The 14,664-nt window shown below is 48.5% G+C and overlaps 1 protein-coding gene across 1 annotated transcript in view; it reads right to left on the minus strand.

Annotated features, from left to right (window-relative positions):
- The window catches only part of TUBB3 (tubulin beta 3 class III), a 34,236-nt gene extending 21,835 nt beyond the window's left edge, over window positions 1-12,401 (minus strand). The window contains exon 1 of the mRNA XM_068260917.1: window positions 12,308-12,401. Coding sequence (XP_068117018.1) covers window positions 12,308-12,364 — 57 coding nt within the window. The 5' untranslated portion in view covers window positions 12,365-12,401. The remainder of the gene's footprint in view (window positions 1-12,307) is intronic.
- Between the last annotated feature and the right edge of the window lie 2,263 nt (window positions 12,402-14,664).

The following is a 14,664-nucleotide window of genomic DNA, read 5'->3' on the forward strand; positions in this document are numbered from 1 at the left end:
GGTGGTCGTGTTGCGTGGGTGGTCGTTTGCACGTTGCGCGCTTGTTGAACGTGGGTATGTTGCTTCACTTGACTGCCACGGCAGATAAGCTTATTTGAAAGCACAGGATGTTAACAATATGTCTGCTTTCATGAAAGCAGGAAGTAGACACACTGCACATTTATTGCAGGATTTGTATCAGCTATAACAAAGAAATGTTTTTGTGTAAAGGTCATTATTATGCTGTTGTGTATCTTTTAGAGGAGAGAGGAGTTCTGAGTTCAGGTCCACACAAGATAATATACTTACTCTGTACAGCACTACTGAAGATGTCAGTGCTATACAAATACTAATATAAAATACTAAATAATAATATTCATACAGAGGATTGTTTTGTGTTTACGATGGACTGATACTTCCTGAATGACCGGCTCGCTGATATTAAAGAGGAGCTGTCAGCCATACTATCTCAGACAAAAAAAAAACCTACACATATATAAGTAGATAAATACTTGCTCTACTTACATAAAATGTATTGCACTGTCCACATTTTGATTTTAGCGATTTTTCTACAGTAAAAAAAACAGAAAATCCTTTTTAGCATTTCCCATTTTAACTGTGGCTAATTTGAAACCAATCCTGATGTCATTTCCTCCCTTATGCTGGGCATACATGGGTCGATCCGGCGGCCGATTAGCCCTGGATCGACCCCCGCCGTGTCCCCACTCGTCTGCGTGGATCGATTACCGCTCGTCCACCAGCCGCTCGATTCCCCGCTATTGTCCGCCCGCGGGGATCGAGCGGGGAATCTATCCGGCAGGTCATCGGACCTGTCGGATATTATCAATCGAGCCATCAGCAGCTCGATTGATAAGGAGAAGGAGACTCCGTGTATGCCCAGCATTAGTTTCCTCTGCCTGATTGTGTATGCATAGTTCACCCTTCACTATAGTAAGTGCATTGTTTCAGCATGAGAAATATTGGCCAATCAGAGAGAATCAGAACAGAAGTGTGGGAGGGGAAAACAGGAGGGAAAGAGGCCTCAGCCGATCAGGCTGCATTAGTTAAGTCTGAGGGGAAGTAGGGAAGCAAAAACACAAGATGACAACCCAGCATGCCCTGCAACTTCCTTTTTGTGTACCAAATTTTGTGTGTACCAAATAAGAGTCAGGTAAACTGGGGAATAATCATTTATCAACAAGAAAAGTAATAGTGATTTCTAACTTTTGCATTTCCTGGTTAGCATCCTTATTACTTGTTTACCAGATAAAAATAAAGAATTGATCTTTGATTTTATGCCCGACAGTTACACTTTAAATATACGTTACACATGACATCATGGTATACAGTATATATGATACAGTCCCTTCAAGGACAAAAGACAGACTGCAGCCTCTTTGCCGGTGGCTTTATCCGGCGCCTCCTTTGTGCCTGTAGTTTGATGTAAACTGTTGCAGCATATCATTAATCTAATCATGGTACAGTCTGGCCTCAGCTGTTCCCCTCCTCCTCCCCTGTGACAGATCCCAGACCTGCCACACTTATTGAATTGTCATTTTTGGGCTCAGGGGACCCACTGATGGAAGCAGAGATGTCTGCTGGGAGATCAAAGCATCTGGTTGTGTCACAGCAAGTGGCGTCTGTCACCGTCCTCCCTGTGGTGTCACACAAGGAAGAAGCTGCTATTCTAATACTGCTAATGCATAGAGAAATGTATTCCTAAGGAAACAACCAATATCCCTGCACCGCTTCCCATAATCCTCCACTGCAGGCTGGAAAATGGTTAAAGGACACCCGAGGTGAAAAAAAAACTAATGAAATAAACAATTGTATCTATCCTCCTTCTCCTAAAAATTACTTTTTAAGATATTCCATAGTTTTATTTTATATTTAAATCTACTTTTTATATTTTTACTGTTTTATTATTTTTGCTCAATGACACATTCATTGAAGTATGCCAAAGATAAAATCTATGAACTATTGACCCCTTTTATCTCTTTCCTGCTCTCAGAAGTAATTTTGTGCTAGGAAAGTGTTTTATAATTGTAATTTCTTATCAGTGAGGGTCACACTGTAGTCTGACTCAGTCCTGACACAGCATCGTTATTTGTGTGCTTGGCACTGCCCATACAAATCTCTATCTCACCATGTTACATGTCACCTCGGGTAGCCTTTATTATTGGTTATTATAATACATTATTAATAACAGGGCAAAAAAAAACAGCTGGAGGCAGAGTTCCCAACACAGAGGTGAAATTTTGCTATTAGATAAGGACACACTGCTTGACAAAATGACGCCTGACATCCCAGTGACAAAATATTGCCTGAAAGGAATGTATTATTCCAACTAAAGCTGTATGGAGACGGAGCAGTGCTTTTCAGCGCTGCTAGATTTGGGCGCAGCCGGCGCCGCCATAGACTGTAATGGGAATCAATCTATAGCGGCGCTCAGTGAGTAACGTCGGCGCCGTCAGAAGACAGAGCCGAATTTGCTTAAACACAATAATTCAGCCTCCAGCAATCGCTGGAAGCCGAATTATTTCATTCCCCCACTATCCATGGCGGCCTGGAGGGGGAATAGTAATGAAATCGGCCCGGACTTGTGCAGAAGCAGGATCAGCTATATACCGCTGTATCCTGCGCCCAAGTCTACCGGCGCCGATTTCAAATGAACTCTATGGAGACCTTCTGCTGAAATGGCAGTGCTCCCTGATTTGTAAAACAGTAGATTAAAGTGAACCTTAAGGCTAATTTCACACCAGGACGTTGCGTTAGAGGGGGCGTTAAGGTCGCATAACGTCCCCCTAACGCAACGCCTGGTGGTGCTGGATCTGGACGTCAGAGTGAGCCGCGTTGTGCAGCTCACTCTGGCGTCAGTGATGCCGTGATGCGCACTCTTGTGCGCATGCGGCATCACGCAGTCCCGCCGGCCAATCGCCGCACAGAGCGGCCGCTCCAGGAAGTAAACACTGCACGTCACAAAGTGCAGTGCATATTAATTAGCCATGTGCCTGGCCGCTCTCCGCTCCTCCACAACATTACTGAGCATGTGCAAGCAGTCTAACGCGGCTCAGCCACGTCTAATGTACTGCATGCAGTACGTTGTCTTGTGACGCAGCGTTACAATGTAACGCAACGTGGGCACTGTGAACAGCCCCATTGATTTTTCATTACTGTGCGGTGGGCTGCGTTACAGGCTGCTCTAACGTGCGCCTGTAACGTCCCACTGTGAAACCAGCCTAACTGAGATGGATATGAAGGTTTCCTTTTAAACAATACCAGTTGCCTGGCAGCCTGTTAATCTCTTTGGCTACAGAAGTGGCCTGCTTTTGGCAGATATATGCTCAGATATAAGCGCCCAGGTTGCATATTGGCAGATATAGGCCAGATATGAGCACACACAGGCCACACATTGGCAGATATAGGCCAGATATGAGCACACACAGGCCACACATTGGCAGATGTAGACCAGATATGAACACACACAGGCCACACATTGGCAGATATAGGCCAGATATGAGCACACACAGGCCACACATTGGCAGATATAGGCCAGATATGAGCACACACAGGCCACACATTGGCAGATATAGGCCAGATATGAGCACACACAGGCCACACATTGGCAGATATAGACCAGATATGAGCACACACAGGCCACACAATGGCAGATATAGACCAGATATGAGCACACACAGGTCACACATTGGCAGATATAGGCCAGATATGAGCACACACAGGCCACACATTGGCAGATATAGGCCAGATATGAGCACACACAGGCCACACATTGGCAGATATAGGCCAGATATGAGCACACACAGGCCACACATTGGCAGATATAGGCCAGATATGAGCACACACAGGCCACACATTGGCAGATGTAGACCAGATATGAACACACACAGGCCACACATTGGCAGATATAGGCCAGATATGAGCACACACAGGCCACACATTGGCAGATATAGGCCAGATATGAGCACACACAGGCAACACATTGGCAGATATAGGCCAGATATGAGCACACACAGGCCACACATTGGCAGATATAGGCCAGATATGAGCACACACAGGCCACACATTGGCAGATATAGACCAGATATGAACACACACAGGCCACACATTGGCAGATATAGACCAGATATGAACACACACAGGCCACACATTGGCAGATGTAGACCAGATATGAACACACACAGGCCACACATTGGCAGATATAGGCCAGATATGAGCACACACAGGCCACACATTGGCAGATATAGACCAGATATGAGCACACACAGGTCACACATTGGCAGATATAGGCCAGATATGAGCACACACAGGTCACACATTGGCAGATATAGGCCAGATATGAGCACACACAGGTCACACATTGGCAGATATAGGCCAGATATGAGCACATACAGGCCACACATTGGCAGATATAGGCCAGATATGAGCACACACAGGCCACACATTGGCAGATATAGGCCAGATATGAGCACACACAGGCCACACATTGGCAGATATAGGCCAGATATGAGCACACACAGGCCACACATTGGCAGATATAGGCCAGATATGAGCACACACAGGCCACACAATGGCAGATATAGACCAGATATGAGCACACACAGGTCACACATTGGCAGATATAGGCCAGATATGAGCACACACAGGCCACACATTGGCAGATATAGGCCAGATATGAGCACACACAGGCCACACATTGGCAGATATAGGCCAGATATGAGCACACACAGGCCACACATTGGCAGATATAGGCCAGATATGAGCACACACAGGCCACACATTGGCAGATGTAGACCAGATATGAACACACACAGGCCACACATTGGCAGATATAGGCCAGATATGAGCACACACAGGCCACACATTGGCAGATATAGGCCAGATATGAGCACACACAGGCCACACATTGGCAGATATAGGCCAGATATGAGCACACACAGGCCACACATTGGCAGATATAGGCCAGATATGAGCACACACAGGCCACACATTGGCAGATATAGGCCAGATATGAGCACACACAGGTCACACATTGGCAGATATAGGCCAGATATGAGCACATACAGGCCACACATTGGCAGATATAGGCCAGATATGAGCACACACAGGTCACACATTGGCAGATATAGGCCAGATATGAGCACACACAGGCCACACAATGGCAGATATAGGCCAGATATGAGCACACACAGGCCACACATTGGCAGATATAGGCCAGATATGAGCACACACAGGTCACACATTGGCAGATATAGGCCAGATATGAGCACACACAGGCCACACAATGGCAGATATAGGCCAGATATGAGCACACACAGGTCACACATTGGCAGATATAGGCCAGATATGAGCACATACAGGCCACACATTGGCAGATATAGGCCAGATATGAGCACACACAGGCCACACAATGGCAGATATAGGCCAGATATGAGCACACACAGGCCACACATTGGCAGATATAGGCCAGATATGAGCACACACAGGTCACACATTGGCAGATATAGGCCAGATATGAGCACATACAGGCCACACATTGGCAGATATAGGCCAGATATGAGCACACACAGGTCACACATTGGCAGATATAGGCCAGATATGAGCACACACAGGCCACACATTGGCAGATATAGGCCAGATATGAGCACACACAGGCAACACATTGGCAGATATAGGCCAGATATGAGCACACACAGGCCACACATTGGCAGATATAGGCCAGATATGAGCACACACAGGCCACACATTGGCAGATATAGACCAGATATGAACACACACAGGCCACACATTGGCAGATATAGACCAGATATGAACACACACAGGCCACACATTGGCAGATGTAGACCAGATATGAACACACACAGGCCACACATTGGCAGATATAGGCCAGATATGAGCACACACAGGCCACACATTGGCAGATATAGACCAGATATGAGCACACACAGGTCACACATTGGCAGATATAGGCCAGATATGAGCACACACAGGTCACACATTGGCAGATATAGGCCAGATATGAGCACACACAGGTCACACATTGGCAGATATAGGCCAGATATGAGCACATACAGGCCACACATTGGCAGATATAGGCCAGATATGAGCACACACAGGCCACACATTGGCAGATATAGGCCAGATATGAGCACACACAGGCCACACATTGGCAGATGTAGACCAGATATGAACACACACAGGCCACACATTGGCAGATATAGGCCAGATATGAGCACACACAGGCCACACATTGGCAGATATAGGCCAGATATGAGCACACACAGGTCACACATTGGCAGATATAGGCCAGATATGAGCACACACAGGCCACACATTGGCAGATATAGGCCAGATATGAGCACACACAGGTCACACATTAGCAGATATAGGCCAGATATGAGCACACACAGGCCACACATTGGCAGATATAGGCCAGATATGAGCACACACAGGCCACACATTGGCAGATATAGGCCAGACATGAGCACACACAGGCCACATAAGCCTGGTACACACTTTCAATTATGATTGGCCAATCACTGACCAATTTTACCACCTCCATGTAGTGTCTTTGATCTTTCACTTTTCAAAGATTTATCTCATGTGTTAGCAGCTTTAGTATTGAAAATCTGCTGGCCCTCATACTATATGGAAGGTGGGAAAATTGTTCAGGGATTTTTCTTTTTCCAAAGACTTTTATCTCATGTGTGTACTCAGCTACAGAGCCATCGGTGGGAATTAAGGTGACGTCTGACCGCTTGTCGCTGTCCCCTCTTTGTCTGCCAGCACACATATGCAATGAAGGCCAGGGTGACGTCATTGTCATTGTTGCTGCAGCAGGATGGGAGTGTCTCTGATCAGCTGAACAATGTGCCACTGGCTCCAGCATTGCAGGGGTTACATATTGGATGAGGCCAGAGCCAGTCCACATGTGACAGGAAACACCAGCCGGCTCCCTGCAGGATAGCCTGTGTGCTCAACAGGCTCAGACTAATCTAGGAAGAGGATACAGCCTAATCACCGGCTCCCCCGCCATCCCAAGTGACAGCAGCCACACCCCTCTCCCTGGCTGCAGATCCCTTTAATTAGAGAGGATTTACACACTCAGCTGTCTCTCCCCGTGAAAAAGCAATGATGTCACAGCTTAACCCCTTGTCTGCCAGGAAGGTGGATGTCAAACCACCATCCTAATGCTAGGACACCTGCCAGTGTAACCCTTTGTAACCCTGGGTGTCCAACCACTACCTTCTCTCCCCTCTGCACCCAACCCATAAATGGGATACCCGACAGTGTCACCCTTTGTCTGCCAGCAAACTGGGTGTCCTGCCCTCTGCATAAACTTAGGACTTCGTGTACCAGCTACATAGGTGCCCAACCCTCCCCTGACATGTGACTTCTTGCCTGCCAGGAAACTGGGTGCCCAACGAGCTCAATGAATCAACATCCCCACCCATGCCTATAAAACCAGAAAGCACAGCCCCTTCCCTGCCAGCCAGGAGGACACACAAGGCCTATTCTATAGATGAGACTGACAGTGTAACCCCTTCCCTGCCAGTGAGGAGGGCGCACAAGGCCTATTCTATAGATGAGACTCCTGACAGTGTAACCCCTTCCCTGCCAGCGAGGAGGGCACACAAGGCCTATTCTATAGATGAGACTCCTGACAGTGTAACCCCTTCCCTGCCAGTGAGGAGGGCGCACAAGGCCTGTTCTATAGATGAGACCCCTGGCAGTGTAACCCCTTCCCTGCCAGCGAGGAAGGCACACAAGGCCTATTCTAGAGATTAGACTGACAGTGTAACCCCATCCCTGCCAGCGAGAAGGCGCACAAGGCCTATTCTATAGATGAGACGTCTGACAGTGTAACCCCTTCCCTGCCAGCGAGGAGTGCGCACAAGGCCTATTCTATAGATGAGACTCCTGACAGTGTAACCCCTTCCCTGCCAGTGAGGAGGGCGCACAAGGCCTGTTCTATAGATGAGACCCCTGGCAGTGTAACCCCTTCCCTGCCAGCGAGGAAGGCACACAAGGCCTATTCTAGAGATTAGACTGACAGTGTAACCCCATCCCTGCCAGCGAGGAGGCGCACAAGGCCTATTCTATAGATGAGACGTCTGACAGTGTAACCCCTTCCCTGCCAGCGAGGAGGGCGCACAAGGCCTATTCTATAGATGAGACACCTGACAGTGTAACCCCTTCCCTGCCAGCGTGGAGGGCGCACAAGGCATATACTATAGATGAGACGTCTGACAGTGTAACCCCTTCCCTGCCAGCTTGGAGGGTGCACAAGGCCTATTCTATACATGAGATCTCTGACAGTGTAACCCCTTCCCTGCCAGTGAGGAGGGTGCACAAGGCCTATTCTATAGATGAGACTCCTGACAGTGTAACCCCTTCCCTGCCAGCGAGGAGGGCGCACAAGGCCTATTCTATAGATGAGACGTCTGACAGTGTAACCCCTTCCCTGCCAGCGAGGAGGGCACACAAGGCCTATTCTATAGTTGAGACATCTGACAGTGTAACCCCTTCCCTGCCAGTGTAGAGGGCGCACAAGGCCTATTCTATAGATGAGACGTCTGACAGTGTAACCCCTTCCCTGCCAGCGAGGAGGGTGCACAAGGCCTATTCTATAGATGAGACGTCTGACAGTGTAACCCCTTCCCTGCCAGTGTGGAGGGCGCACAAGGCCTATTCTATAGATGAGACGTCTGACAGTGTAACCCCTTCCCTGCCAGCGAGGAGGGCGCACAAGGCCTATTCTATAGATGAGACGTCTGACAGTGTAACCCCTTCCCTGCCAGCGAGGAGGGCGCACAAGGCCTATTCTATAGATGAGACATCTGACAGTGTAACCCCTTCCCTGCCAGCGAGGAGGATACACAAGGCCTATTCTATAGATGAGACATCTGACAGTGCAACCCCTTCCCTGCCAGTGTGGAGGGCGAACAAGGCCTATTCTATAGATGAGACGTCTGACAGTGTAACCCCTTCCCTGCCAGCGAGGAGGGCGCACAAGGCCTATTCTATAGATGAGACGTCTGACAGTGTAACCCCTTCCCTGCCAGCGAGGAGGGCGCACAAGGCCTATTCTATAGATGAGACTCCTGACAGTGTAACCCCTTCCCTGCCAGCGAGGAGGATGCACAAGGCCTATTCTATAGATGAGACGTCTGACAGTGTAACCCCTTCTCTGCCAGCAAGGAGGGCACACAAGGCCTATTCTATAGATGAGACGTCTGACAGTGTAACCCCTTCCCTGCCAGCGAGAAGGGCGCACAAGGCCTATTCTATAGATGAGACCCCTGACAGTGTAACCCCTTCCCTGCCACCGAGGAGGGCACACAAGGCCTATTCTATAGATTAGACCCCTGACAGTGTAACCCCTTCCCTGCCAGCGAGGAGGGCACAAGGCCTATTCTATAGATGAGACGTCTGACAGTGTAACCCCTTCCCTGCCAGTTAGGAGGGGACAGAAGGCCTATTCTACAGCTAAGGCTCTTAACTTTGTAAGCCCTTATCTGTAACTATTTGTCTGCCAGAAAGAAGAGGTTGTCCCTCACCCTACAGCTAAGCACATGCCCATGTCTGCAAAAGGGGCGGGTACCTCATCCTCACCCTACAGCTGCGGCATTAGTCAGCTGCCTCTAGAGAAACATTCAGGCCTGGAATATGTAAGGGTGGAGAAATCCTCTCTGTCCAGACAATGGGGCTTTGTTCTGTGTGGCAGGGAAGGCGTTAAAGGGCAGCCTTTGTTCTGTATGGCAGGGTACAGGTAAATGGGCAGCCTTTATCCTGTCAGGGGAAGGGTTTAGGGGAAGCAATTATTCTATCTGGCAGGAAAAGGCTTAATGGACAGCCTGTATCCCATCTGGCAGAGAAAAGGTTAATGGACAGCCTGTATCCCAAGTGGCAGAGAAAAGGTTAATGGACAGTCTGTATCCCGTCTGGCAGAGAAAAGGTTAATTGACAGCCTGTATCCCATGTGGCAGAGAAAAGGTTAATGGACAGTCTGTATCCCGTCTGGCAGAGAAAAGGTTAATGGGCAGCCTGTATCCTGTCTGGCAGAGAAAAGGTTAATGGACAGCCCGTATCTCGTTTGGCAGAGAAAAAGTTAATGGACAGCCTGTATCCCGTCTGGCAGAGAAAAGGTTAATGGGCAGCCTGTATCCCGTCTGGCAGAGAAAAGGTTAATGGGCAGCCTGTATCCCGTCTGGCAGAGAAAAGGTTAATGGGCAGCCTGTATCCCGTCTGGCAGAGAAAAGGTTAATGGGCAGCATGTATCCCCTCTAGCAGAGAAAAGGTTAATGGCAGCCTTTTAAAGGGAAGTGTTTGTTCTATCTGGCAGGGATGGGGTTAACAGACTGAGCCCCCAGCAATAAAGTCCCTTGATGCTGAATACAAAGAGATCTGTGTAGAACGCTGCCATGCCAACAGATGGAAAATGGTGAAATAATACACAAGCTGAAGGATTCCTCATGGGGAAAAAAAGAAATATTGCCCATTGTTCATGTGCCAGTACAGATTTACAGACATGCGGAGAAACTGCCCCTTTTCCTGTGGCATTACACAGTTACCAGCCCTGCTGGGCACTGTGCAATGCACCCAGTGCTGTACCCCTGCCCCCCACGTGCCATGCGCCCCTGCAATCTTCATGTAGCCCTTTGTTCCGGCGCTGCAGTGATGGGTGTGGCTCTGCAGTACTCTGCTCCTCTAGTAGTGCCCACCCGACATCCCACCAGCGTCTGGCAACACAGACACCTGCACTGACGGGCGGGTGGTGCTAGGAATGGCCACAGCCCTTGTCTGGCTGCCACAGTCACCACCCAAGGGCCTGCATGGCATGTCTCTATGAACTGGGGAGGGGATTGGGGGCTGCTGATAATGACAGACTCTCGTCAAGGTTATTTCATGTCTAGAGGGCACGCGAAAAACCTGAAAATGTATAAATACAAAGATACAAGATATAAATATACATTATCTCTGCATCCATGCATTATTGGGTCTATTACAACACAACAGCGCAGTACATATGAATGCAGCCCAGCGAAGGGTGTTGACAGGTGGAATTACAGCTGGTTGGTCATTGTGTCCTGTCCAGGTGTGTCAGGTACTGGTAGTATCTGGATTTTCGGATTATCTGGAAATTGGGGATATCAGGATAATGGGGTGAGAAGCATTCTTCCAGGGATCAGTGTTGGCTTAGCTGGGTGCTGGAGGCAGTGAGCAGGACTGATAGCGTAGGTATCAGGGTACTGAGGTGTGTGCAGAGCTGCTGCTTTCCTGGGGTATTTATCACGATCGGAGTACTGGGGGTGACTATCAGGGCATTGGCGTGAGACTGCTTCAGAGTACCTGCACATGTATCAAGCCATCTGGATGATGTTATGAGGTTGGCACCTACCCTGGCCTTATTCCTGACAGATGCAAGGATACATAAGAGGGTACCTATGGGCATTATATAAGAGCTGGGCATTATTTATGGGCTGGGTAGATATCTGGGCATTATGAACTGGCTGAGAAGAATATCTTGCCTTTAGGTTTGGCCAGGGATGAATATCCAGCTACTATAGGATAAAGTGAATATAGGTATTCCACCTGGGCTGGATATCTGGGTATTCTGTATGGGGTATGATCTGGGCACTATAGGATAGGGAGGATAGCTAGATATTCTATATGGTATTGGATGTATATCCGGGCACTATCTATAGGATGGGAGGATAGCTAGGTATTCTGTATGGTATTGGACATATATCTGGGCATTATCTATAGGCTAGGGTGAATATCTGTTTTTTCTATATGGCATTGGATGTATATATGGGAACTATCTATAGGATAAAGAGGATAGCTAGGTATTCTGTATAGACTAAAGGTGGATATCTAAGTATTCTGTATGGTATGTATATCCTGTAGATAGTCCCCATATGTATATCTGGGCACTGTCTATAGGATAGCAAGGGTAGCTAGGTATTCTGTATGGAATAAGGTTTATATCTGGGCACTATCTATAGGATGGGGAGGAGATCTCAGTATTCTGTATGGGATGTAATGTATATCTGGGCACTGTCTATAGGATAGGGAGGAGATCTCAGTATTTTGTATGGGATATGATGTATATCTTGGCACTGTCTATAGGATAGGGAGGGTAGCAAGGTACTTATGTATGATACTGGATGTATATCTGGGCACTGTAGGATGGGGAGGAGATCTCGTTATTCTGCATTGTCATTGCTGCATGGAGCGAGGTGTCACCAGGACGGGCAGAACTAGTCTCTATGATCCGGAGAGGTCTCGCTTCGCAGCGGGCACCTACCTTGGCCCCGATCTGGTTGCCGCACTGGCCGGCCTGGATGTGGACGATCTCCCTCATTGCTGCCTGCGCTGGAGATGCGATCACTGGGGGCGGAGCTTCTCCTGCATGATCCTTATAAGGGCCGGCGAGTGACGTAACCGCGCCGCCAGCCAATCGCAGAGCCACCTCCGAACACCGCAGCATCAGCACCGCGCCGAGAACGCGCACTGCCCGCCTCACCCTGCAGAGGCGCGCTCCCGAGCGACACACAGAGAAGAGGTGGGTGGTGGGAAGCTGTAGAGAATAGTATAAGTAGTGCACCTGTGTCACCTGACCACTGCATGTCTTCCTATGACTCTAGCCACCCCCATAGCTCCTAACTGTCCTTCTTTGGAGGGACAGTCCCTCTTCTTTCCCATTTGTCCCTCTTTCAGGACTCATGTACAGATCTGTGTAAATATGTGTATTTTCCTACAGAAAACTGTTTAACTAACTTTAAATGTTATCGCCATAATTTAAATTGGTATATTTCTTATTTTCAAATGTTAATATGAAGGAAAATGAATCAGGATAGAAAGGACCAGTGTAGATGGGCTATAATGGAGTACGGGTGAAATTGCAGCCGTGAGACTTGGGCGCAGGATACAGCCGATATACGGCTTATCCTGCTCCTGCACAAGTCCCGGCGGTGTTAATTACTATTCTCCCTCCAGGTCCACATGGATGGTGGGGAATGATGGAACAGTGATGTTGCAGTGTTTTAAAAGTAATTTCAGCTCTGTCTTCTGACAGTTGCAGTGTTTTAAAAGTAATTTCAGCTCTGTCTTCTGACAGCGCAGAAGTTACTCAGTTTACTGATCGCTATAATGTGCCTCTGGTCACCCAAATTTACCTTCTTTGACGCAAATTGTGGCTTTGCGGCCGGGGGTACGTTAAGGTTGGGGGGGTAAATGTTAAGTGGGGGGGTTAAGTGTAGGCATAGGTAGAGGGAGGTCTTAGGGTTAGGCATTGGTAGAGGGAGGTCTTAGGGTTAGGCATCAGTAGAGGGAGGTCTTAGGGTTAGGCATCAGTAGAGGGAGGTCTTAGGGTTAGGCATCGGTAGAGGGAGGTCTTTGGGTTAGGTATCGGTAGAGGGAGGTCTTGGGATTAGGCATTGGTAGAGGTAGGTCTTTGGGTTTGGCATAGGTAGAGGGAGGTCTTCGGGTTAGGCATCGGTAGAGGGAGGTGTTAGGGTTAGGCATCGGTAGAGGGAGGTCTTAGGGTTAGGCATCGGTAGAGGGAGGTCTTTGGGTTAGGTATCGGTAGAGGGAGGTCTTGGGGTTCGGCATTGGTAGAGGTAGGTCTTTGGGTTAGGCATCGGTAGAGGGAGATCTTAGGGTTTGGCATAGGTAGAGGGAGGTCTTAGGATTAGGCATCGGTAGAGGGAGGTGTTAGGGTTAGGCATCGGTAGAGGGAGGTCTTAGGGTTTGGCATAGGTAGAGGGAGGTCTTAGGGTGAGGCATCGGTAGAGGGAGGTCTTAGGGTTAGGCATCAGTAGAGGCAGCCCCGTTTCTATGGGCGTGCGATACGTGCAATCGCCCGGGGCGCTGGATTGTTGCGGCCGTAGGGGGTGCTGTGGCGGTGGGAGCGGGTATAATAGTAATAACTCACCTTCGTTCAGCAGAATAGCCGATCCCATGCTGCTTCAATGTACTTCCTTTCCCGGCATCTGTCTCAGTAACAGCGCCCCCTGTGATGATGTTCCGCATGTCAACACAGGGGGCGCTGTTACTGAGACAGATGTCGGGAAAGGAAGTACATTGAAGCAGCGTGGGATCGGCTATTCTGCTGAAGAAAAAAGTGAGTTATTACTATTATGCCCGCTCCCACCACGCTGCAGCACCTATCTACCTAATCTATACTGCAGCACCTACCTACCTACCTAATCTATACTACAGCACCTACCTACCTACCTACCTAATCTATACTGCAGCACCTACCTACCTAATCTATACTGCAGCACCTGCCTACCTAATCTATACTGCAGCACCTACCTAGCTACCTAATCTATACTGCAGCACCTACCTACCTAATCTATACTGCAGCACCTACCTACCTAATCTATACTGCAGCACCTACCTAACCAATACAGCAGCTACTTACCTACCTAACCTATACTGCAATCACTTACCTACCTAACCTATACAGCAGTCACTTACCTACCTAACCTATACTGCAGTCACCTACCTATCTAAGCTATACTGCAGGAACCTACCTTTCTAACCTATACTGGCACCTACCTATCTAAGCTATACCGCAGTCACCTTCCTAATAAGCTATACTGCAATCACTTACCTACCTAACCTATACAGCAGGCACCTACTTATCTAAGCTATACT

Source organism: Hyperolius riggenbachi, chromosome 11, assembly GCF_040937935.1.
Source record: "Hyperolius riggenbachi isolate aHypRig1 chromosome 11, aHypRig1.pri, whole genome shotgun sequence".
Lineage (NCBI taxonomy): Eukaryota > Metazoa > Chordata > Amphibia > Anura > Hyperoliidae > Hyperolius > Hyperolius riggenbachi.